Raw genomic sequence first — 22,487 nt, forward strand, 5'->3', positions numbered from 1 at the left:
CCATTCCTCTGGAACCTTTTTCAAAAATCGCCGTTACATTAGTCACCCTCCAATCTTCGGGTACCACGCTCGATTTTAAGGATAAATTACATATTATTAACAATAGCTCCACAAGCTCATTTTTCAGTTCTATCAGTACTCTAGGATGAATACCATCCGGTCCAGGAGATTTGCTACTCTTTAGTTTGTAGAACTGCCCCATTACATCCTCCAGGTTTACAGAGAATTCATTAAGTTTCTTCAACTTGTCAGCTTCGAATACCATTTCCGGCACTGGTATCCCACCCAAATTTTTCTCGGTGCCTGAAGCAAAGAATTCATTTAATCTCTTCGCTACGGCTTTGTCTTCCCTGATCGCCCCTTTTACTCCTCGGTCATCTAGCGGTCCAACTGATTCTTTTGCCAGCTTCTTGCTTTTAATTTACCTAAAAGTTTTTTACTATGTGTTTTTGACTCCAACGCAATCTTTTTTCGAAGTCCCTCTTTGCCTTCCTTATCAGCGCTTTGCATTTGACTTGACATTCCTTATGCTGTTTCTTATTATTTTCAGTCGGTTCCTTCTTCCATTTTCTGAAGGATTTTCTTTTAGCTTTAATAGCTTCCTTCATCTCACTTTTTAACCACGCTGGCTGTCGTTCAGTCTTCCTTCCTCCTTTTTTAATAAGCAGAATATATTTGGCCTGGGCTTCCAGAATGGTGTTTTTGAACAGCCACACCTGATGTAAATTTTTGACCCTCGCAGCTGCTCCTCTAAGTTTGTTTTTCACCATTCTTCTCATTTTATCATAGTCTCCTTTTTTAAGGTTAAACGCAAATGTATTTAATTTCCTATGTATACTTTCAAAGCTAATATAAAATCCGATCATATTATGATCACTTTATCAAGCGGCCCAAGCACCATTACCTCTCACACCAGATCATGCGCTCCACTAAGGACTAGGTCTTTTTCCTTCTCTCGTCGGCTCCTGTACCAGCTGCTCCATAAAGCTGTCCTTGATAGCGCTAAATGGTTGTGCTACGCCCAAACCATCAAAAGATTTGCCTCTCTGGCTATGGCTACATTCTTGGTACCTCCCTACTTGTTTAATACATGATTACAGTCACACTGCCAGACAGCTCCCTTACTTATTTTCCTTTCAGTATATGAAGAAGAGACTGAAATGTCTGCTGAACTACTCTCAGTTCTAGGCAACTGCAGGACCAAGATATCTCAAGAGGTGACCAAGTGCCCTGAAACATCTGATCCTGGCAATGAGCTCTCCAACCATACAGGCTGGCATCTGTAGTTATGACCATCTAGTTGGGAGATCACAGATTGTATCCACATAGAAACTGCAAGGCTGAAGCTACCACTTCATGCTGAACTTCACTTAAGATGTCCAGGGTAGATGATATTCTAGGCTCTGCTTGGAAGCAGACCATCAACTGAGAAGAGAATTCTGTAGAGGTCTCATGTGAGTTAGCACCCATGTTATTAAGTCCAAGGTCGCTCTCATGGAACACAGAACCTACATGTAGTCCCAGGCCCCATAAGTAAAAGGTTTTTGATCTGAGCTTGAAGTTTCATTGATCCAGAAGATACACCATCCTACATTTGGTGTTTAATCTCATCCCTAAGTATTCCAGATCTTGAGAAGATTGTATCTTTCGGGAAGAATGACCACCCACCCAACAGACTACACAAGCTGAAGTATTTCAGCTATTTATTACCTTCTTGGTGTCCTTGAGGAATTGGCACAAATGAGCTAATAGACCAAATATGGGTGTACTCTGCTTTCTTGCCAAAGAAGAAATGCTGCTACAGCAAACATTACCTTGGTAAAAGATTCTAGGTGCTGCCACCAACCCAAAGGGTATTGCTCGAAACTGGAAATGTTTGCCAAGAATTGCAATTTCAAGAATTTCTGATGCAGAAGCCAGATGGGACACAGATAATCTTGAGATGCAAGTAAGTAAGAAATACTCCTGGTTGTATCGCTGTGATCACAGACCTTAAGGTTTCCATCCTCAAATGCTTTACCTTTAAAGCATGATTTACATCCTTGAGATCTAATATTGGACAACGGGTTCCTTCTTTCTCTGGCACAATGAAATATACTAAATATATTCCTGTACTTCTCTCACTTAAAGGAACTGGTACTATTGCTCCTAATTCAAGAAGATTTTGAAGAATGACCTGCACAGCTGCTACCTTGGAAAGAGTATGACAAGGGAAGAAATGCATCTGGAAGAGGATGAAAAAATTCCAGTTTGTAACTGTGTTGAATAACATACAAGACCCCCTGGTAAGACATAATTTGGGTCCACTTCTCTCAAAAACAGAGACCGACTAGCGACCTGCTCTGGAGATAAATGTAACTAAAAGACTTCACTGGATAGATCTCATAGTAACATAGTAGATGATGGCAGATAAAGATCTGTACGGTCCATCCTGTTTGCTGAACAAGATAAAATCATAGCATAAGGTATGATGTAATACTACACATGTATACTTGATCTTGATTTACCATTATCAGGGCACAGACCGTACAAGTCTGCCTGGCACTGGCCTTGTTCTCTAACTTCTGAAGTTGTCATCAAAGCCCCACTCCAGACCATTCAAATCTGTCCAGCCATGATCAGGGCACAGACCATAGAGGTTTGCTCTGCACTGGCCTATCTGTCCAGCCATAATCAGGCAGACTGTAGAAGTCTACCTGACTTCTATGGTCTGCCCTGAAGCTGTCAAGACGCAATTGGTCTGAAGTTCCTTTTCTGTTTGTTTGAAAGGAAGATGCTCAATTTTGAAATCTAGAACTTAAGAGGAGCGACTGCGAGGGTCAAAAATTTACATCAGGCATGGATGCTGTTCAAAAACACCATCCTGGAAGCCCAGGCCAAATATATTCTGCATATTAAAAAAGGAGGACGGAAGACCAAACGACAGCCGGTGTGGTTAAATAGTGAGGTGAAGGAAGCTATTACAGCTAAAAGAAAATGAAAGAAGGAACAGACTGAAAATAATAAGAAACAGCATACAGAATGTCAAGTCAAATGCAAAGCGCTGATAAGGAAAGTTAAGAGGGACTTCGAAAAAAAGACTGCGTTGGAGGCAACAACACATAGTAAAAAAAATTTTTTTTAGGTACATTAAAAGCAGGAAGCTGGCAAAAGAATCAGTTGGACCGCTAGATGACCGAGTAAAAGGGGCGGATCAGGGAAGACAAAGCCGTAGCGGAGAGATTAAATGAATTCTTTGCTTTGGTCTTCACCGAGCAAGATTTGGGTGGGATACTGGTGCTGGAAATGGAATTCGAAGCTGACGAGTTGGAGAAACTTAATGAATTCTCTGTAAACCTGGAGGATGTAATGGGGCAGTTCTACAAACTAAAGAGTAGCAAACCTCCTGGACCAGATGGTATTCATCCTAGAGTACTGATAGCATAGTAGCATAGTATAGTAAATGACGGCAGATAAAGACCTTACGGTCCATCCAGTCTGCCCAACAAGATACTTTATATGTATACCAGAGTTTGATTTGTCCGTGCCTTTCTCAGGGCACAAACCGTAGAAGTCTGCCCAGCACTGTTCTTATACTAAGTTCAGAAACTAACGTCGAAACCCCTTAAAATATACACTCCAGCCCATCCCTTTTTAGTCACGATCAGGGCACTAAAAGCTCTGAAGCTAACATCGAAACCCCTTAAAATTTACACTCAAGCCCATCCTTATCTATTCAGTCGCACCGGTTTCGCTTCCCAATTACTGACATTGACACTCAATCTCCGCTAAGATTCCGTGGATCCATTCCTTCTAAACAGGATTCCTTTGTGGTTATCCCACGCATGACTGAATTTCATTACTATTTTCACTCCACCACCTTCCACATATCCACCACACTCTCCATGAAAAAATACTTCCTGTAACCTGTGAGTTCTTGTACCAAGTAGAGCGCTGCCGAGACAGGAACTCGGACCAGGTTCTGCTTGGTGGCTGGACAATCCCGGGTTTCACCTGCGCTGACCGCCGTTCCCCAGAGGTTGAGCCCATAGGTGCGGGCGCTCTGCAGGGCTTATGAGATGGAGCAGGAAGCGGGGTGATGAACTTGATGGGCAGACAGGCAGCAGGCAGAGTGATCCAGGTACAGGCAGAGTCAGTAGGCAGGCAGCAGGTCAATAGAGTAATCCAGGTACAGGCAAGGTCAGGAGGCAGGCAGCAGACACAAGAGTAATCCAGGTACAGAAGAGTCAGTAGGCAGGCAGCAGACATGAGAGTAATCCAGGTACAGGCTAAGTCAGCAACGAAGAACAAAGTATAGGAGAAGCACACTACTGAGCAAGTAACACCTACCAAAGTGAGTCTAGGGAGAGCTCAGCTGATAAAGTGCTGGCGTCTGACATCAGCAGGGAGAAGAGGCACAGCCATAGGACAAGAGCAGGGGAAGGAGGAACCGAAAGACCAATAGGAGAGAAGCAAGGGAAGCCAGGCAGAGGAAGAGCAGACCCAGGTGGGTGGAAGCAAAGCAATCAAGGAGCCTGTTACTCAGGCAGAGAGAGAGAGCAGAGCCAGGTGCATGGAAGCAAAGCAATCAAGGAGCCTGCAGCCAGAGAACTTCACACACATGGCTCAGAGCTGTACCAGTCAAGTATGCGTGTTGACGGGACCCTGTGCAGCCTGAGGATGCCACTTGCGTTGAGGTAGGGGGCACGACAGTACCCCCTCCTTAAAGACCCCCCTCGGCCTAGGTCTGGATGGGTAGCGGGTATGGAACTCCCGGATCAATTCAGGTGCATGGACGTTGGCAAAGGGCTCCCAGGAATTATCCTCGGGACCAAAGTGCTTCCAGGATAGCAAATAGAACAGCCATCCCCTTTGACGTTTGGAGTGTAGAACCTCATCTACCTCGGAATCAGGAATGATGATCTTCTTTGGCTCTGGGTGCCATTTCGAGGTCAAGAATGGCTTTAGCAGGGACACGTGGAAAGCGTTGTGGACCTTGAGATTACCTAGTAACTGGAGACGATAAGTGAGGACTCCCACCCAAGAGCGTACTGAAAAGGGTCCAATGTATCAGGGAGCAAACTTGAAGGAGGGGTTGGGGGGATGGAGCACCGCATCGCACTGTTTGTGGATGATGTGCTGCTGTATGTTGAAGACCCTGAGCAGACATTGCCTCCGATATTGTGGGTCCTTTGGGAAACTGAAAGATATGCTGGTTTAAGGGTTAATATGGATAAAAGTGAGTTGTTGGGGATTTCTTTGCCACATTTGGAGGAAAGCAATGTTTGCTTTTAAACGGACAAAGAGCAGCATTCAATACTTGGGAATCCAGATCCCCAGGGATCTGGGAAGAGTGTATATTTTGAACTATGGGAAGATCGTAGATCAAATTCGGGTGGAGCTATCCCGATGGAGGGGACTGTGGCTATCCTGGTGGGGGCATATGGCGGTAGTGAAGATGAATGTTTTGCCTATATTGTTTTTATTTCAATCACTACCAGTCGCGGTTCCGAGACAATCACTCAAACAATTGTAAGGCTTTCTATCGCAGTTTATTTGGGAAGGTGGACATCCCCACTTGGCAGGACAGGTACTATGGGGGATGTTGAGCGAGGAGGTAGGGCTGTGACTAATATTGAATGGTACTATTTTGCGGTTCAACTTCGGATGATTATGGATTGGGAGAGGGGGAAAGTAAAGCCAGCTAGTCAGGTGGAGCAATTGAATGCCAGAAGGCTTAAATTGTGAATTTGATCTAGAAACATAGAAACATGACGGCAGATAAAGGCCATATGACCCATCCAGTCTGCACATCCTCTGTAACCCCTAATACTTCCTGTTCCTAAGCAATTCCACATGCTTATCCCCATGCCTTTTTAAATTCTGGAACAGTCCTCAACTCCACCACCTCCACCGGGAGGCCATTCCACGCCTCCACCACCCTTTCTGTGAAATAATACTTCCTTAGGTTACTCCTAAACCTATTCCCTCTTAACTTTGTCATATGCCCCCTCATTCCAGAGCTCTATTTCATTTGAAAAAGGCTCTCTTCCTGTACATAAATGCCCTTGAGATATTTAAACATTTCTATCATGTCTCCTCTCTCCCTCCTCTCTTCCAGCGTATACATGTGGAGGTTCATAAGCCTGTCCATATAATTTTAGCATTCAAGACCGCTTACTAATTTTGTAGCCGCCCTCTGGACTGACTCCATCCTGTTTATATCTTTCCGTAGCTGCGGTCTCTAGAACTGCATGCAGTACTCCAAATGAGGCCTCACCAGAGACTTTTACAACGGCACTATCACCTCCTCTTTCCTGCTGGTCATGCCTCTCTTTATGCACCCAAGCATCCTTCTGCCTTGGCCGTCACTTTTTCTACCTACCTGTTTGAAAGCTTTAAGGTCATCAGACACAATCACCCCCAAGTCCCGCTCTTCCTTCACACACTGAAGCACTTCACCCCCTATACTGTACCGTTCCCTCGGAGTTTTGCGACCCAAGTGCATGACCCTGCATTTTTTGGGATTAAACATTAGTTGCCAAATATCGGTCCTTTCCTCTAGCTTCGCTAGGTCCTTCCTCATGTCATTCACACCCTCCAGTGTGTCCACCCTGTTGCAGAGTTTAGTATCATCCGCGAATAGACAAACCTTACCAGACAGCCCTTCCGCAATATCGCTCACAAAGACGTTAAAAAGAGCCGGCCCCAAGACCGATCCCTGCGGTACTCCACTGACATCCTTTTCTTCAGAGCTTGCGAGGAGCTATTGTTAAAAATATGTAATTTATCCTTAAAATCGAGCGTGGTACAGGAAGATTGGAGGGTGGCCAATGTAATGCCAATTTTTTTAAAAAGGTTCCACAGGAGATCCGGGAAATTATAGACCGGTGAGTCTGACGTCTGTGCCGGGCAAAATGGTAGAGATTATTATTAAGAACAAAATTACAAAGCATATTCAAAAGCATGGATTAATGAGCCAAAGTCAACATGGATTTAGTGAAGGGAAATCTTGCCTCACCAATCTACTATATTTCTTTGAAGGAGTGAACAAACATGTGGATAAAGGGGAGCCGGTTGATATTGTGTACCTGGATTTTCAGAAGGCGTTTGACAAAGTACCTCATGAAAGACTCCACAGGAAATTGAAGAGTCATGGGATAGGAGGTAGCGTTCTATTGTGGATTAAAAACTGGTTAAAAGATAGAAAACAGAGAGTAGGGTTAAATGGCCGGTATTCTCAATGGAGAAGGGTAGTTAGTGGGGTTCCCCAGGGCTCTGTGCTGGGACCGCTGCTTTTTAACATATTTATAAATGACCTAGAGATGGGAGTAACTAGTGAGGTAATTAAATTTGCTGATGACACAAAGTTATTCAAAGTCGTTAAATCGCGGGAGGATTGTGAAAAATTACAAGCGGACCTTACGAGACTGGGAGACTGGGCGTCTGAATGGCAGATGATGTTTAACATGATGAAGTGCAAGGTGATGCATGTGGGAAAGAGGAACCCGAATTATAGCTACGTCATGCAAGGTTCCATGTTAGGAGTCATGGGCCAAGAAAGGGATCTAGGTGTTGTCGTCGATGATACGTTGAAACCTTCTGCTCAGTGTGCTGCTGCAGCTAAGAAAGCAAATAGAATGTTTGGTATTAGGAAAGGAATGGAAAACAAAAATGAGGATGTTATAATGCCTTTGTATTGCTCCATGGTGCGACCGCACATCGAATATAGTGCTCAATTCTGGTTGCCGCATCTCAAGAAAGATATAGTGGAATTGGAAAAGGTGCAGAGAAGGGTGACGAAAATGATAAAGGAGATGGGACGACTTCCCTATGAGGAAAGGCTAAAGCTGCTAGGGCTCTTCAGCTTGGAGAAAAGGCGGTTGAGGGGAGATATGATAGAGGTCTATAAAATAATGAGTGGAGTTGAACGGGTAGATGTGAAGTGTCTGTTCACGCTTTCCAAAAATACTAGGACTAGGGGGCATGCGATGAAGACCATTATTAAATGGACTTGGGGGAAATCCACTATTTCTGGGATAAGCAGTGTAAAATGTTTTGTACATTTTTGGGATCTTGCCGGGCATTTGTGACCTGGATTGGCCACTGTTGGAAACAGGATGCTGGGCTCGACAGACCTTTGGTCTTTCCCAGTATGGCAATACTTATGTACTTATGATAGGATCTTGATTTCCCTGGTCTATATTTTCTCATTTCTCTAAATTTAGGTGTATAAGAACCTTGATGTTTCGAAGAAGATTTGGGTCTATCTGCTGGCAATTTTTGTGACTTGGTGTCTCCAAAATCCTTCACCAATTTCTCAAGATCTTCTTCAAACAGAAGCTTATCCCTGAAGGGAAGCCTGTTAAGTCCAGTTTTAGAAACACCATCTGAAAACCATATGAAGGCAGAGGAGCCTTTGAGATCAAAAAGCAATCACCATACCTTTAGCTAAAGCTCTAAGTCATAAAAAGCATCCGCAATATAGCTAAGGCTACTTTGTAAATTGAAAGAATCTACTATGTATGTTACTATGTAATCTCTCTGAAAACGTCCTTTATTGGAATAAGCACGCTTAGCCGAAACTGGGAGGCGGAGCAGGTGGGGGGAAGAGGGGTTGGTGGTTGGGAGGTAAGGATAGTGGAGGGCAGACTTATACGGTCTGTGCCAGAGCCGGTGATGGGAGGCGGGACTGGTGGTTGGGAGGCGGGGAATCCTGCTGGGCAGACTTATACGGTCTGTGCCCTGAAAAAGACAGGTACAAATCAAGGTAAGGTATACACATATGAATTTATCTTGTTGGGCAGACTGGATGGACCATGCAGGTCTTTTTCTGCCGTCATCTACTATGTTACTATGTTACTGAAATATTCTCTGGATCTAGCAAAGAAATATTCTTGTCTTGCAGAACCAAGAGGATAAGCAGTACATACTGTGGTTTGAAAACTCAGAAGCTTAAGAAGGGTCTCTATCTTGTACATCCTTAAGAGCAAAGCCTTCCTCTACTGAAATAGCAGTCTTTTATGTAGCTGTAGTTACTAATTATCCACTCTTAAGTTGCTTTAATTTCTCTTTTTCCTCAGGCAATAAGGAATACAATTTTGCTATAGTTCTGCTTAAAGACCCACTTTGGGGTATCCCATTCAGAAGTGATAAGACTTTAATAGCTTCACTAGCATCTTTAGGAGGCTTCATGTGAAGGAGTTATGAGGTACTCAAAAGTTCAAACGTCTTAGAATTTATAGATGGCAATTTCTCTTTTGTGAAAGAGACAGATCACTGTGGGATTATCTCTGTCTTCAATCTGGAAGCTCCTCCTTTTCTGTTTGACATTGGACTTACTCTGCACAGTCTGGCGCTGCTGCAGACATAATTGAGCTGGATTCCTAATCGTCTAACACTTGTAAACATCTGTGTTTGGTGTAGAAGGGTCCACAACGTCCCTAAGAACCATTGCGAAGGGTTTTGAATCCTGGGTTTTCTGAAAATGGTTTAATAGCTTTGTAAAATTAATTTAATATAATATAATCCTCATGCAAGCGCGTTATGGGATGCATATCCTGAAATAACTCTGTTGCCTCCCTAATCTGCTGTCAATACCACCATGTGGTGTGGTGTGGTAGTGTGTGTGGTATTGAATACAAAACCTCGTCACTGTTATGGTTTCTTGTCTAGCTGGGTAGAGGACTTAGTTGGCAAGTGAAGAATTAAGTTAAACAGTAAGTTTCTTTAGCTAATGTCCTATTCAGATTTCATACATACACTGGCATTATGGGTCACCAGCAGGTTCAGGCCATAGAGTTAATTTCCTCCCAGCTCCTAAGCAGTTAATTGTGAATTGCTGTGCTAGTCTACTTACATATGTGAAAATCAGGTTCTACAACCAAGTAGCAGGCGATATCTTTTTATTGGGCCAATTTAATGTATATTTGACCAGTTTTCAAGAGTTATCCTCTATCAGGTCAATGAAGAAACAGTGAAGTAACACTGGGTTTAAACAGTACAATCTCATCTGTGTTTTAGGTTGTCTGCATAAGTTAGTACAGCTTAATGAAAAGGGGGTGGGGGTAGGGTTACCATATGTCCGGTTTTATTCGGACATGCGGGCATCCTATCCTCCCCTGAAGAGGTCACTAGAACAGCAGGGCACCACACTAAAGTAAAGGAGGGGGAGGTGAATGGAGTCATGTGGGTGGAGGGAGGCTGGAAAATTGGGGAGGGGATCTACATGGAAGGGGGAGAGGGAATCTGGCTCTCTTTTTTTTTTTGGGGGGGGGGGGTCAAAGTGACAGGGGGCAAGGCAGGGGGTCCTCTTTTTTCTTAGGGCAAATATGGTAAACCCTATGTGGGGGGGAAAAGACAAAAGGAAATAAGAGAAACAGTTTACAATTCAAAAGCGGTGTAGCCAGCCAGCCAATTTTGGGTGGGCCCAAAATTTTCTCTCTTCCTCCACCCTCTAACCCCCCCCCCCCCCCCCCCAAGTGATCTGGCATATTCCAGTCTCTCAGGCCCCTCCCTCCCGGATGATGAATCTGGCATCTCCTACAGTCTCTCAACCCCTCCCCCTGCCAACAATATTCCTTTCTTCTGACTCAACTTCCTGTTTCTGCATAGGAGGGACTGCGACACAGGGAAGGCTTTGAGGCTAGAGCGAACAGTGCATGAGTCGCTGCTCACTATAGGTGACAACCAGAAGTAAAAAGTTTTTATAAAGTTCATTTGAGGGGGGTGGCAGGGTTGGGCTAAGAGAGAGAGCGAGAGAGATTGATCAGGAGAGGGGAGGTAGAAATGTTGGGAGTCTTTAGCTGGTGAGGCTTGGGGATCCCAACTAGCCACAGCAAATGAGGCACTGCTGCTGAGTGGGCCTGAGATCACCATCGGCTACAGATAAATTATGTACGTACAGCTCTGTGTACGCCTTGTAGCGCTATAGAAGTGATAAGTAGTAGTAGTATATAGAGAAGCATGAATGCAAGTTCTATTTTGAATGTTTTTCTCATGTGGCTAGCTGTAGGGTTCTGTGATATGTGCTGGCTTAACTTGCTTTGTGATGTCTTAAAAGGTTTTGTTCAATCAACAAAACAAATCCCCTACATGTGTGGGTATAGTGCCAGTTGAGTGATATTCCTCAAAAATTAGAGAGAACCCTCAATTGGAGGAAATAGCCTCAACAGACTCCTTGCAAATGGGTTAAATATTCCGCTGATGTATGGAGTGCTTGCTGTCATCACTGGCTCAAACAACCTTCAAGAAGTGTCACAGACTTACCGTATTTTTCGGACTATAAGACGCACTTTTTTCCCCCAAAATTTGGGAGGAAAATGGGGGGTGCGTCTTATAGTCCGAAGGTAGCGTTTTTTGACCTCCGTCCCGTACTTACAGGATTCCGTGTTCCCTGGTGGTCTAGTGACGTCGGGGCAGGAAAGAGCCCCCTCTTTCCTGCCCATCGCGCTGCTCTCCGTGCTTCTCAATGCTTTCCGACGGTCTCGGCGATATTCAAAATGGCCGCCGAGATTCTCGGCGGCCATTTTGAATCTCGCCGAGACCGTCGGAAAGCATTGAGAAGCACGGAGAGCAGCGCGATGGGCAGGAAAGAGGGGGCTCTTTCCTGCCCCGACGTCACTAGACCACCAGGGAACACGGAATCCTGTAAGTACGGGACGGAGGTCCAAAACCCGGACAAGACGCACCGGAGCACCTAGGTTTTAGAGGAGGGAAAGAGGAAAATTTTTTTTTTCCTATTTCCCTCCTCTAAAACCTAGGTGCGTCTTATGGTCCGGTGCGTCTTATAGTCCGAAAAATACGGTATATACTTTAATGATCAAAGAAGTCTTAACTTGTAAAGGTACACAGCGTCATCACTCAGCCCACAACCGACTATGGCTAGAGTTTAGCTCACTGCTTCAGGGTTCGTGGTCCGTGTAGCTCACTTCACTTTCCTGTTAGTCTCTATATTTAAAAGGTTTTGTGCCATTTTCTTCTAACATTGTTAGTCCAATAAAAAGGTATTTAGTTTCTTGAAAACATTCACTCAAGGTGGTGTACAGCATGTAATAAGATTTACGATTTTGTCAACAGAATCAACAATAGCAAAATGAACAAACTTAAGCATGAATTTTAGTCACATTTTCCCAGAAATGGTCACATATAAGGAACTAGTCTAAGTTAAGGATGTGCAATAAGGTACCAGAGGGGCAGAATGAATGGACACCATCACTTACATCTTGCTTCTTGATCCTTATTTCCATTCCTAAAAATTTTGTTGAGTGTCAAATTTGCCGTAAATATTTTCACCTCTCTAAATATGATATGGTATATGGAATCCACTAAGAGAGCTAAATTAAAATTAACGAAATCAATGATGAAAACAACAACAGAGCCCCTTTTCCCCAAGCAATTAAAGAGACACGTGCAGCCACCAAAACTAACCTGTGTCTCTCTGGTTCCTGTTTTTTCAGTAGTACCTGCAAAAACATCAGCACATAAGCTTATCTCAAATTTTTTCATCAGATTAATTTCATTAGGTGAAATAAAGCACAACTCCTCTCTGGCCTTACAGGGAGAACAAAATCTTCCTTCTTTCAGAATTAACATGGGCAATATAATGAACGCAAGTTTATGGGTCAATATTCAGTAATGGTGACAGAGCACTGTTTTAAACGGTGGCTGTGGCATTGAGAAAAAAATATGTATATTCAGTGCCACTACCTGGATAGGTGACTGTGCTAAATATACATAGACAGCACTAGCTACAGTGGCTGAATATTGAACATTTGGCCAGAAGACGCTAGCATTGCTCCAGACAATTTACAGGAGCACTATCCATATATTACCACTGAAAATTCACAGATAAGTTTCTTCGAATATGCATCCCATAGTGCTTGGAATCGGGCTGCTCACAAATGATGAACATTAAACAGAGGGGGCTGGGGAATATTGCAACCTTTTCCTCTTTATATGCCACGTTCCGTTTCTTATGCATCTCAGCTTCCATGTAGTTCCAACTCTGTGATCAACAAGATATTATTTTGCTTTTAGGCATCAACATTTCTAAACCATTCTTATGAAAAGGTCTTCTCTCAATACACAATAATAAAGATAACCCCTCTAGCTGATTATACATTTTATGATTTTTTTTTTAAAGGCAAAGCTTTAGTCAAACAGCTGTTGATTCACTGTAAACTGAAACATACCTGATGGGCCCTGAACCCCAGGTAGTCCTGGAGGGCCAGGGGGACCAGGAGGGCCTGCTGGTCCCATCACTGTCGTCCCTGGGATACCAGGGATCCCTGGAATTCCTGGAGGGCCCTGAGGTCCTGGAGGGCCTTGTGGTCCTTGGGGGCCTGTTGGCCCAGGTGGTCCAGGCTTTTTGCCTGAAAAATATAGAAACAATCATTTATTTTTATGTACCCTTAGGACAGTAGGGGATGTTACAGCTGCAGTACTGAACTGAATATAGTATTCAAGCAGTACTAACTAGATCCTTCAAAACAGCAACTTGTCTGTTTTGTTTCAAGTGTCGTCTTTACAGGTGTATTTTGCAAAAAGTGAGAGCACCTATAGTTCTATGCATATTTGTGCATGTACAGCTGCATGGGGGTGGGGGGCAGTGAGAATAACCCAGGCCCTGCTACCTAAAAAGACTATCAATGCAATAAACAGGATGTTTGTTGGCTCACATTGCTGAACAAGCAACTTTCAAACTATCATTTAACCCTAGAACGCATGACGTTAAAATATACATATTAACGTCATGGGGGCCTTTTAGGCCCCCATGCACATAATGTAGAAAAACACACTTAAATAACTTTCACAAGTTTATTTCAAAATTGCTCAATAAAATATGAATAGTGGACAACATTTTAATTATAATTTTTCACAGAAAACACCAAAAAATCTTTTTTTTCCCAAATTTCACACAAAGACATGAAAACACACAAAAATGCATAGAAATCTATAGCAAACTAGCTGCAGCTACATTTTTATTCTAACTTTCTTTTCTATTATATTAGTCTTCCAAACAATTCTGACATGTTATTTTTTCAGAAGAGTGTTCTTTGCAAACAGTTTCCTTACAAGTGGAACAATATCGCTCAGTTTTCCTCTCTATGTTTCTTGGACACATGAAACAACGCTTTCGTTTTCTTTCTCCTGGCTCTGGAGTAATCTGAAACTGTACGCCACACCGTTTCATTGCTTCTTTAGTTTTCTTTGGCAAGCATTTCAAGTCGCTTCGCTCTATCATGTGAGGTATTACAAGTTCATGACAAAGGTCCTTCAAGAATAAGCGTCTCCTGTCCTTCCTCTGTGCATGAAATTCAGGATGAGTTTCTGTATAAATAATGAATGAATTTAGGGCTGCTACATCAAGCATATTTGAAAATAGTACTACAGGCCATCGTTTTGTTTGCCTCTTACACGAATATTCTCCCACCATCTCATCCATTTTATCTACACCTCCTTTTGTTGCATTGTAATGCAGGATGATTTCTGGTTTCAATTTTTGGTTATTGCTGTCAACACTGCAATCGTGATGCATGGTACTGAGTAAAATTACAGATTTCTCCTTCTTTGCCTTGTAAGATACCAAAGTCGCTTTGTTATTGAATCCAAAGACACTCTCATAAAGTGCTCGCTGACGATTGTGTTTGAGTGCTGCTGGAATTTCTCGTCTGTTTTGCTTTATAGTACCAACAAGTGTAATAGCTTTTGCAAGCAGAAAATTGCCTAGTTCAACATTGGTGAAATAATTGTCCATGGTGATGTTTCTACCTGAATTGAATATTGGAACAGCAAGAGTTTTGACTATTTCAGACCCCAGATCCTTCTGTACTGGTGCACCAACCTCTTTGCCACAGTAGATTACGCCATTTATGCCATAATAATTTGCAGAATCACACATCCAGAAGATTTTTATACCGTACTTGGCTGGCTTGCTGGGCATGTATTGTATGAATTTGCAGCGTCCTCTGAACGGTACAAGTTGCTCATCTACAGTAACATTAGTACTAGGATTGTAAAGTTTTGTGCAATTTTTGATAAATATGTTCCAGATATAACTGATAGGGGCTAATTTGTCTGTTTCAAACCTCGCTGCACGAGTTCGCTTATCATCAAAGCGAATGATCCTTCTAATTTCCTCATATCTGCCCACTGACATTGTCGCCTTATAGTGTGGATCAGAAAGTGGGTCCAGAAATAATTCTCGTATTGGGACATCATACGATTTTTGACTCCCTGCCAGCAGGAAAAGTCCAATATATGCATAAAGTTCCTCTTTTAAGATATTTTTCCAGGACTTATTTTTTGCTGAAGCGATACGTCTTCCTTCTAGGTTTGAACATAATAGGACCTCTTCTGCAATATTGTCAGAAAAATAAGTACAGAATACATCTTTAGGGGTAAAGTAACTGGGACTTCCCACAGCTCCTTGAGCCTGTCTCACAATATTGTGTATTGGAGTACGTCCGACTAATGTAGGATTACTGTCCCAAAAAACATTCGTTTTGGATGTTCTACTTATCACTTCTTGAGGATCCACTAGATTCACTTCTTCATCATCAGAAGAATCACTGGATGAGGATGTTTGATTAGCTGGTGGCAGATATTCTTCATCAGACAAAGATAGTTCACTTTCATCATCGCTTTGAAACATAATCGCTTCAATCTCTTGGTCAGTCAGACACTTGGAGGAAGACTGTGCCATTGCTGACTAGATGTTAGAAAATGAAACAGATTTCCTCTCAACAGCTTATCTTATCACAGGTCCTTCAGCAATTAGCTCACAGTGTATACTGTCCTCAGTGTTCAGAGGACCTGAGGTGATGTCATGGCCTTATCACTCCCTGCAAAAATCACATGACATCCTCACATGTTATTATCCACACCCTGGCCCCTCCACCAGCATTACTGAGTACAAATAAAGTAACTTGAGACACAAACACTTCTGAGAACATGATAAAAACAGTGGGGGCCTAAAAGGCCCCCAATTCGTACAGATGTAGTTTTCACCAAACAAGCATTGTTACACCATAATGCCTATAAAAAAAAATTATATGAACAACTGGATATTATCAACAATGACATACTTGAGTAATACCTTGAGTTTCAAAATTCTAACTAAAGTAATTTTGCAGATAATAGCAAAAATGTAAGCATGGGGGCCTAAAAGGCCCCCAATATGCGTTCTAGGGTTAAATGAAAAGGTCGCTCATTTAATTACTCCACCAGGCTTCAATACAGCTTGTAGTTCTTAGTTGTTAGGCTTCACAAATATAATCATTGAGGCCTCCTATCCTACACCAGTGCACGCAACTTAAACTGCACCAAAAGACATATGATAAGACATTGGAAGAACTGAATATGTATACCCTAGTGGAAAGAGGGGCCAGGGAAGATATGACACAAACTTTTAAATACTTAAAAGGTATTAATATACAAATCTTTTCCAAATAAGGGGAGATAGTAAAACTAGGGGGACATGAATTGAGGTTGCAGGGTGGTAGACTTAGGAGTAATATCAGGACATTCTTTTTAACGGAGAGGGTGACTGATGCCTGGAATGCCCTTCTGAGGAAGGTGGCAGACACAAAAACAGTGACGGAATTCAAAAAGACGTGAGATAAACACAGAGGAACATTCCATCCATTTTCTAATTAAATGGTTGCATGAGTGTTGATGTGTTCAGTGGCACTTAGATGGAGACTCCGGCTCTGAAGAACCAAGGTTGGTGCCCGATAGGTGTACAGTCTGTGCCCCGTATACGGCAATCTGGTTTAGGATGGGCTGGAGAAGGCTTCAACAACTTCAGTAGCTGGAAAGTGAGGACAGTGCTGGGCAGACTTTTACAGTATGTCTCTCGCAAATGACAAGACTAATTTGGATAGGCTGGAGTGGGCTTCGACTTCAACTCCAGCAGTTGGAACTTTACGACCGTGCCAGACGAACTTCTACGGACTATGCCCCAGAAATACCAAAGACAGACCATGATCAAGTTATTTTATATCACATTCATTGTTGGTTTAACCATGAATTGATAATGAGTGTGACTGTTGGGTAGACTGGATGGATCGTTCAGGTCTTTATCTGCCGTCATTTACTATGTTTTAAGGTGGGGGAGGTGGCAGAAGACGGGAGTGACATGCAAACCCTATAAGTGAAGGCCCTGTGCAGTCACCCCTATATAAGGCTGGCCATTATAGGAATAGTTGTTTTTTGGGGGGTACCTATAGAATAGCAGTGAAGACAGCCCCAAGAGATACCACTCTCCCTTGCCCCTAAGACATATGCTTAAACAGACCGGTCTAAGGCCTAATGGCAGCAATACTATACTGTAAAGGTTCATGGGCCATCAGTGCATGCTACTCTGCTATGCCCTGCTCCCTCCTGGCTTTAGTACAGAGGATGGGGCATGAGAGGATGGAAAATATCTTTACAAACCCATGCTACTGGCACCATCCGTGGGCCTTGGACCAGCCTCTATTTTGGAAAGCTTTTGTTCATGAGCAGGGAAGAGTTGGGGGGGGGGGGGGGGAAGGGGTGTTGTAGACCATCAGAAGGGGGAACAAGTCACTGTAACACATGAACCAGGTTATTTTATAAAGCATTTTCCCAATATTAAAAAAAACAAACATTTATATGTGGAAAATGGATCTTATAAAACTGCATGAGGGTATACATGCATAGGAAAAAGGTGCAAGGAAAGAATGCACCTACTTTTATGCAATCAGCACATATTCCTGGGGGCTTGGTCCGGACAGAGGTCTGATACACACACAACTGCACAATTTACACCTTCTTTGCAATAGGTATAGATTTGTATGAGAGTATTTATGCACTACTGGGGCTAGTTGTGGATGCCTGTAGGCGCCTATATTCCCTGATTAAAACAGGTATCTTTTCTCAGATTTGGTATAAACACTATTATAAAATGAGCTACCATGTGTGCATGTTACAACTTCTTTGGTTTTACATTTCCTTTCTATTTTGTACTACTCATGTATTGTTCTCATTTTCTTCCTTTGAATCACCTGGGAACAGCCACAGGATTTCTGAAAATAAGCAGCAGCATAAGGAATGTCAAAGCAAATGCAAGGCGCAGATAAAGAAGGCCAAGAGAGATTACGAAAAAAGATAGCATTAGAGGCAAAAAAAATAGTAAAAAAATTTTTCAGTATATTAAAAGCAGGAAGCCAACAAAAGAATCGGTTGGGCCGCTGGATGACCGAGGGGTAAAAGGGGTGATCAAGGAAGACAAAGATGTAGCGGAGAGATTGAATGAATTCTTTGCTTCAGTCTTCACCGAGGAAGATTTGGGTGGGATATCAGTGTTGGAAATATTTCAAGAGGACGAGTTGGAAAAACTTACCGACTTCACGGTAAACCTGGAGGACGTAATGGGGCAGTTCAGCAAACTGATGAGTAGCATATCTCCTGGACCGGATGGTATTCATCCTAGAGTACTGATAGAACTGAAAAATGAGCTTGTAGAGCTACTGCTAGTGATATGCAATTTATCCTTAAAATCGAGCGTGGTAACGGAAGATTGGAGGGTGGCCAATGTAACGCCCATTTTTAAAAAAGCTTCCAGGGGAGATCAGGGAAATTATAGACCGGTGAGTCTGACGTCGGTGCCGGGGAAAATGGTAGAGGCTATTATTAAAAACAAAATTACAGAGCACATCCAAGGACATGGATTACTGAGACCGAGTCAGCACGGCTTTTGTGTGGGGAAATCTTGAATGACCAATTTACTTCAATTCTTTGAAGGAGGAAACAAACATGTGGACAAAGGGGAGCCGGTTGATATTGTATATCTGGATTTTCAAAAGGCGTTTGACGAATTACCTCATGAAAGGCTACAGAGGAAATTAGAGGGTCATGGGATAGGAGGAAAAGTCCTGTTGTGGATTAAAAACTGGTTGAAGGATAGGAAACAGAGAGTGGGGTTAAATGGGCAGAATTTACAATGGAGAAGGGTAGTTAGTGGGGTTCCTCAGCTGTCTGTGCTAGGACCGCTGCTTTTTAATATATTTATAAATGATTTAGAGATGGGAGTAACTAGCGAGGTAATTAAATTTGCTGATGACACAAAGTTATTCAAAGTCATTTACTCGCGAAAATTACAGAAGGACTTTACGAGACTGGGAGACTGGGCGGCTAGATGGCAGATGACGTTTAATGTGAGCAAGTGCAAGGTGATGCATGTGGGAAAAAAGAAACCAAATTATAGCTACGTCATGCAAGGTTCCACGTTAGGAGTTATGGACCAAGAAAGGGATCTGGGTGTTGTCGTCGACAATACACTGAAACCTTCTGCTCAGTGTGCTGCTGCGGCTCGGAAAGCGAATAGAATGTTGGGTTATTATTAAAAACTAAATTGTCACTTTTAGATTTTATTAATTAGATCATTGCCTCAGATTAATTAGGGCGGGACCTATGTTCATACTTACTCATGGGAGACGTCCTGTATGTATTCCATTAACCGGATCTGATTTGAGGCTGGTAAATTTAGGATTTAATTAGTGAAAGATCCATTGGGGGCTTAACGGACTTAGCGGGCGACACCCATTTGGACTGCTGCTTTTCGATTCCGAGATCCTTATCGCAGGTTCTCTGAATCCTTTGAAGGGTAGCAGCAAATCCCCCATTGCGGGTATCATTTGAGTCGTGCATGCTCATGGCCAATTGAGACGAGAATGCTCTTGGCAGCCAGTTGAGACGAGTAAGCTCCTGACTTTAGAGGCATACCCTGAGAAGCAGTACTTTTTTTTTTGGTGGTCGTGAGCGAAGAAAGAGGCTCCCGCCTGGCCATCTCCGTTTCTGATCCCCAGGGCTGGAATTTGTCACTTCAAGACACCTGAATATACCTGAGTATATTTTTTATTTCTCTACATGTTTAATTGTTAGGCTAGTCTTCGCATGCTTTTGTAGCCTGTTTGGTTTTCTTAGCATTTTGTTACACTAGTCACCTACATTACACTATCTCTACATTAAAAATTAAGGCCATTAAAAATCAGGTTCTAGACTACAGTTGTTCTGGAGCCAAGAGAGTCTGCATTGATAATCCTGAGATACTGGAGACCATCGTTGAAGCAGGGAATACTGCAGAGGTCTCAGGTGCGCTCTCGTCCAAGGCACCAAATCCAAGGTGGCCGTCATCGATCCCAACAGCTGGACAATGTCCCAAGCTCGCAGGCGTGGCATCCTCAGGAGCAGACGGACCTGATTCTGAAACTTGCACTGCCTTTGCTCGGGTAGGAATACATATCCCGAGTTTGTTGAACTGTGCCCCCAAATATTCTAGAGATTGCGAGGGGGTCAGGTGACTTTTGGCTACATTGACGACCCAGCCCAGAGATTACAGTACTGAGACCACTCTGGCTGTAGCTTGATGGCTCTCTGTTGCGGAGTCCGCTCTGATGAGCCAGTCATCTAGGTATAGGTGAACCCGGATACCTTCTCGCCTGAGAAAAGCAGCTACTACCACCATTACCTTGGAAAAGGTTCGGGGAGCTGTGGCGAGGCCAAAAGGCAAGGCCCGAAACTGGAAATGTTTTCCCATCACCGCAAACCGCAGAAACTTCTGGTGCGGGGGCCAAATTGGAATCTGCAAGTAAGCTTCTTTCAGGTCCAGAGACGTGAGAAACTCTCCTGACTGTACCGCCGCACTGACGGAGCGCAGGGTTTCCATGTGAAAATGCCGCACTCTTAGGGACTTGTTTAATTCTTTTAAGCCCAGAATAGGGCGAAAAGACCCACCTTTTCGCGGCACCACAAAGTAAATGGAGTAGCAGCCGCAGCCAAAATCGGCGGGAGGCACCGGGGGAACCGCCCCAATGTGAATCAAGCCTTGTAAGGTCTCCTCTACCGCCGCCCATTTGGCGGCAGAACCGCATCGGGACTCCACAAACACGTCTCATCGGGGCATCGAATTCTATTCGGTATCCTTCTCTGATCAGGTCCAAGACCCACTGATCTGAGGTAATCTTGGCCCACTCCTCGAGAAAGAGGGAAAGACGTCCTCCTATAACAGGAATCGAGGAGGGGGCCGACGCACCCTCATTGAGAGGGTCGCTCTTGAACTCCAGGTCTTGAGCCTGCTGCTGCGGAACGTTTGTCCGAGCGAAAGGAGTTCCTCTGCTGAAAACCGGCCAAGAGAAGTGGACCCAGCAGAATGCCCCGGGCGGTACCTTCTAGCTTCATGGAAGCGAGGTCTATAAGAGGAGTGAACCGCCTGACCCTTGGAGGGAGGCCACGGCCTATCCTCAGGTAAGCGCTGGGGTTTAGCATCTCCCAGGCCTTTCACAATTTTCTCCAACTCCTCACCCAACAGGAAAAGGCCTTGAAAGGGCAACTTCACCAACCTTTGCTTAGAGGCCATGTCCGCCGCCCAATGCCGTAGCCACAGAAGACGGCGAGCCGCCACTGCTACAGCCATCTGTTTAGCCGAAGCTCTGACAATATCAGAAAGGGCGTCAGCCACTTCAGACAAGGGCTCCGCTCCATCACCAGGCTGTTCCACTGCCTGTTGCAACCATGCCAGGCAGGCTCCAGCAGCATAACAACTGCATGTAGACGCCCAAATAGTAAGACCAGCAATTTCAAAGGACCGTTTAAGTGCTGATTCCAGTCTACGGTCTTGAATGTCCTTCAGGGCAACACCTCCTTCAACCAGGAGGGTAGCTCTCTTTGTCACAGCTGTGACTAGGGCATCCACCTTAGGCATTGCAAAGCGAGCCAAATGCTCCTCAGAGGGTATAATTGCCCCATAGCCCTGGAAACTTTCAAAAGGTCCTTCGGGGTCAGCCCATTCAGCTGAAATAAGCTCTTGGATGGAGTCATGCAAAGGAAAGGCTCGAGCAGGCTTTTTGGTACTTGCCATCCTCGGATTTCCAGAGGAGGCCACGCCACTCCCAGGATCTCCAATAGAGAGGACCTGTAAGACAATCTGAAATAAGTGCTGGCAGCTCCTCGCAGTGGAAAATCCTCACTGCGGACGGATCATCTGGATCCAGTGGCCGTTCTGCACCTTCCTCTGGTTCCTCTGGCCACAAGGGCCTACCAGACCCCTCAGTCACCACATCCCGACCACGGGGGGGGCGGGGGGGGGGGGGGGAGGGGGGGGTGCGCCACTCTCTGAAGGGGAATTTACCCTTCTGCGCTTCTCTTGCGGCCAGCTATCAGGGAAAAACGCCTCAGAGAGCAATCCCAGGCCTGTATCCACCGGAGGGGCAGTAAGGGGGGCTGTAGAAAACCCCTGTGGCTGAGCTCTTTTAAGCATATATGCATTATGAAGCAATAATACAAAGTCAGGGGAGAAAAACTCGCCCTGGGCACCCGGTTCCAGTCCGGGGCTAGTAGGTCTTCGGCCAGCCTCAATTCGAGGGCCCCCTCCGGTCTCCAGACCCTCCGCCTCAGCAGGGGTCGTGCCATGTGGTGCTTTCAAAATGGCGCCCGCTGCCAGCTCCACCGAGCAGGAAGAATCATCACTCGCCATGCTTGGGCCG

The 22,487-nt window shown here is 44.2% G+C and overlaps 1 protein-coding gene across 1 annotated transcript in view; it reads right to left on the reverse strand.

Annotated features, from left to right (window-relative positions):
• Window positions 1-22,487, reverse strand: part of EDA (ectodysplasin A) — a 318,832-nt gene that overhangs the window by 125,621 nt on the left and 170,724 nt on the right. Inside the window, exons 4-5 of the mRNA XM_030210396.1 lie at window positions 13,173-13,352; window positions 12,409-12,443 (exon numbers count right to left, since the gene is read on the reverse strand). Coding sequence (XP_030066256.1) covers window positions 12,409-12,443; window positions 13,173-13,352 — 215 coding nt within the window. The remainder of the gene's footprint in view (window positions 1-12,408; window positions 12,444-13,172; window positions 13,353-22,487) is intronic.

The sequence above is a fragment of the Microcaecilia unicolor genome, chromosome 7 (genome assembly GCF_901765095.1).
Source record: "Microcaecilia unicolor chromosome 7, aMicUni1.1, whole genome shotgun sequence".
Taxonomy (NCBI): domain Eukaryota; kingdom Metazoa; phylum Chordata; class Amphibia; order Gymnophiona; family Siphonopidae; genus Microcaecilia; species Microcaecilia unicolor.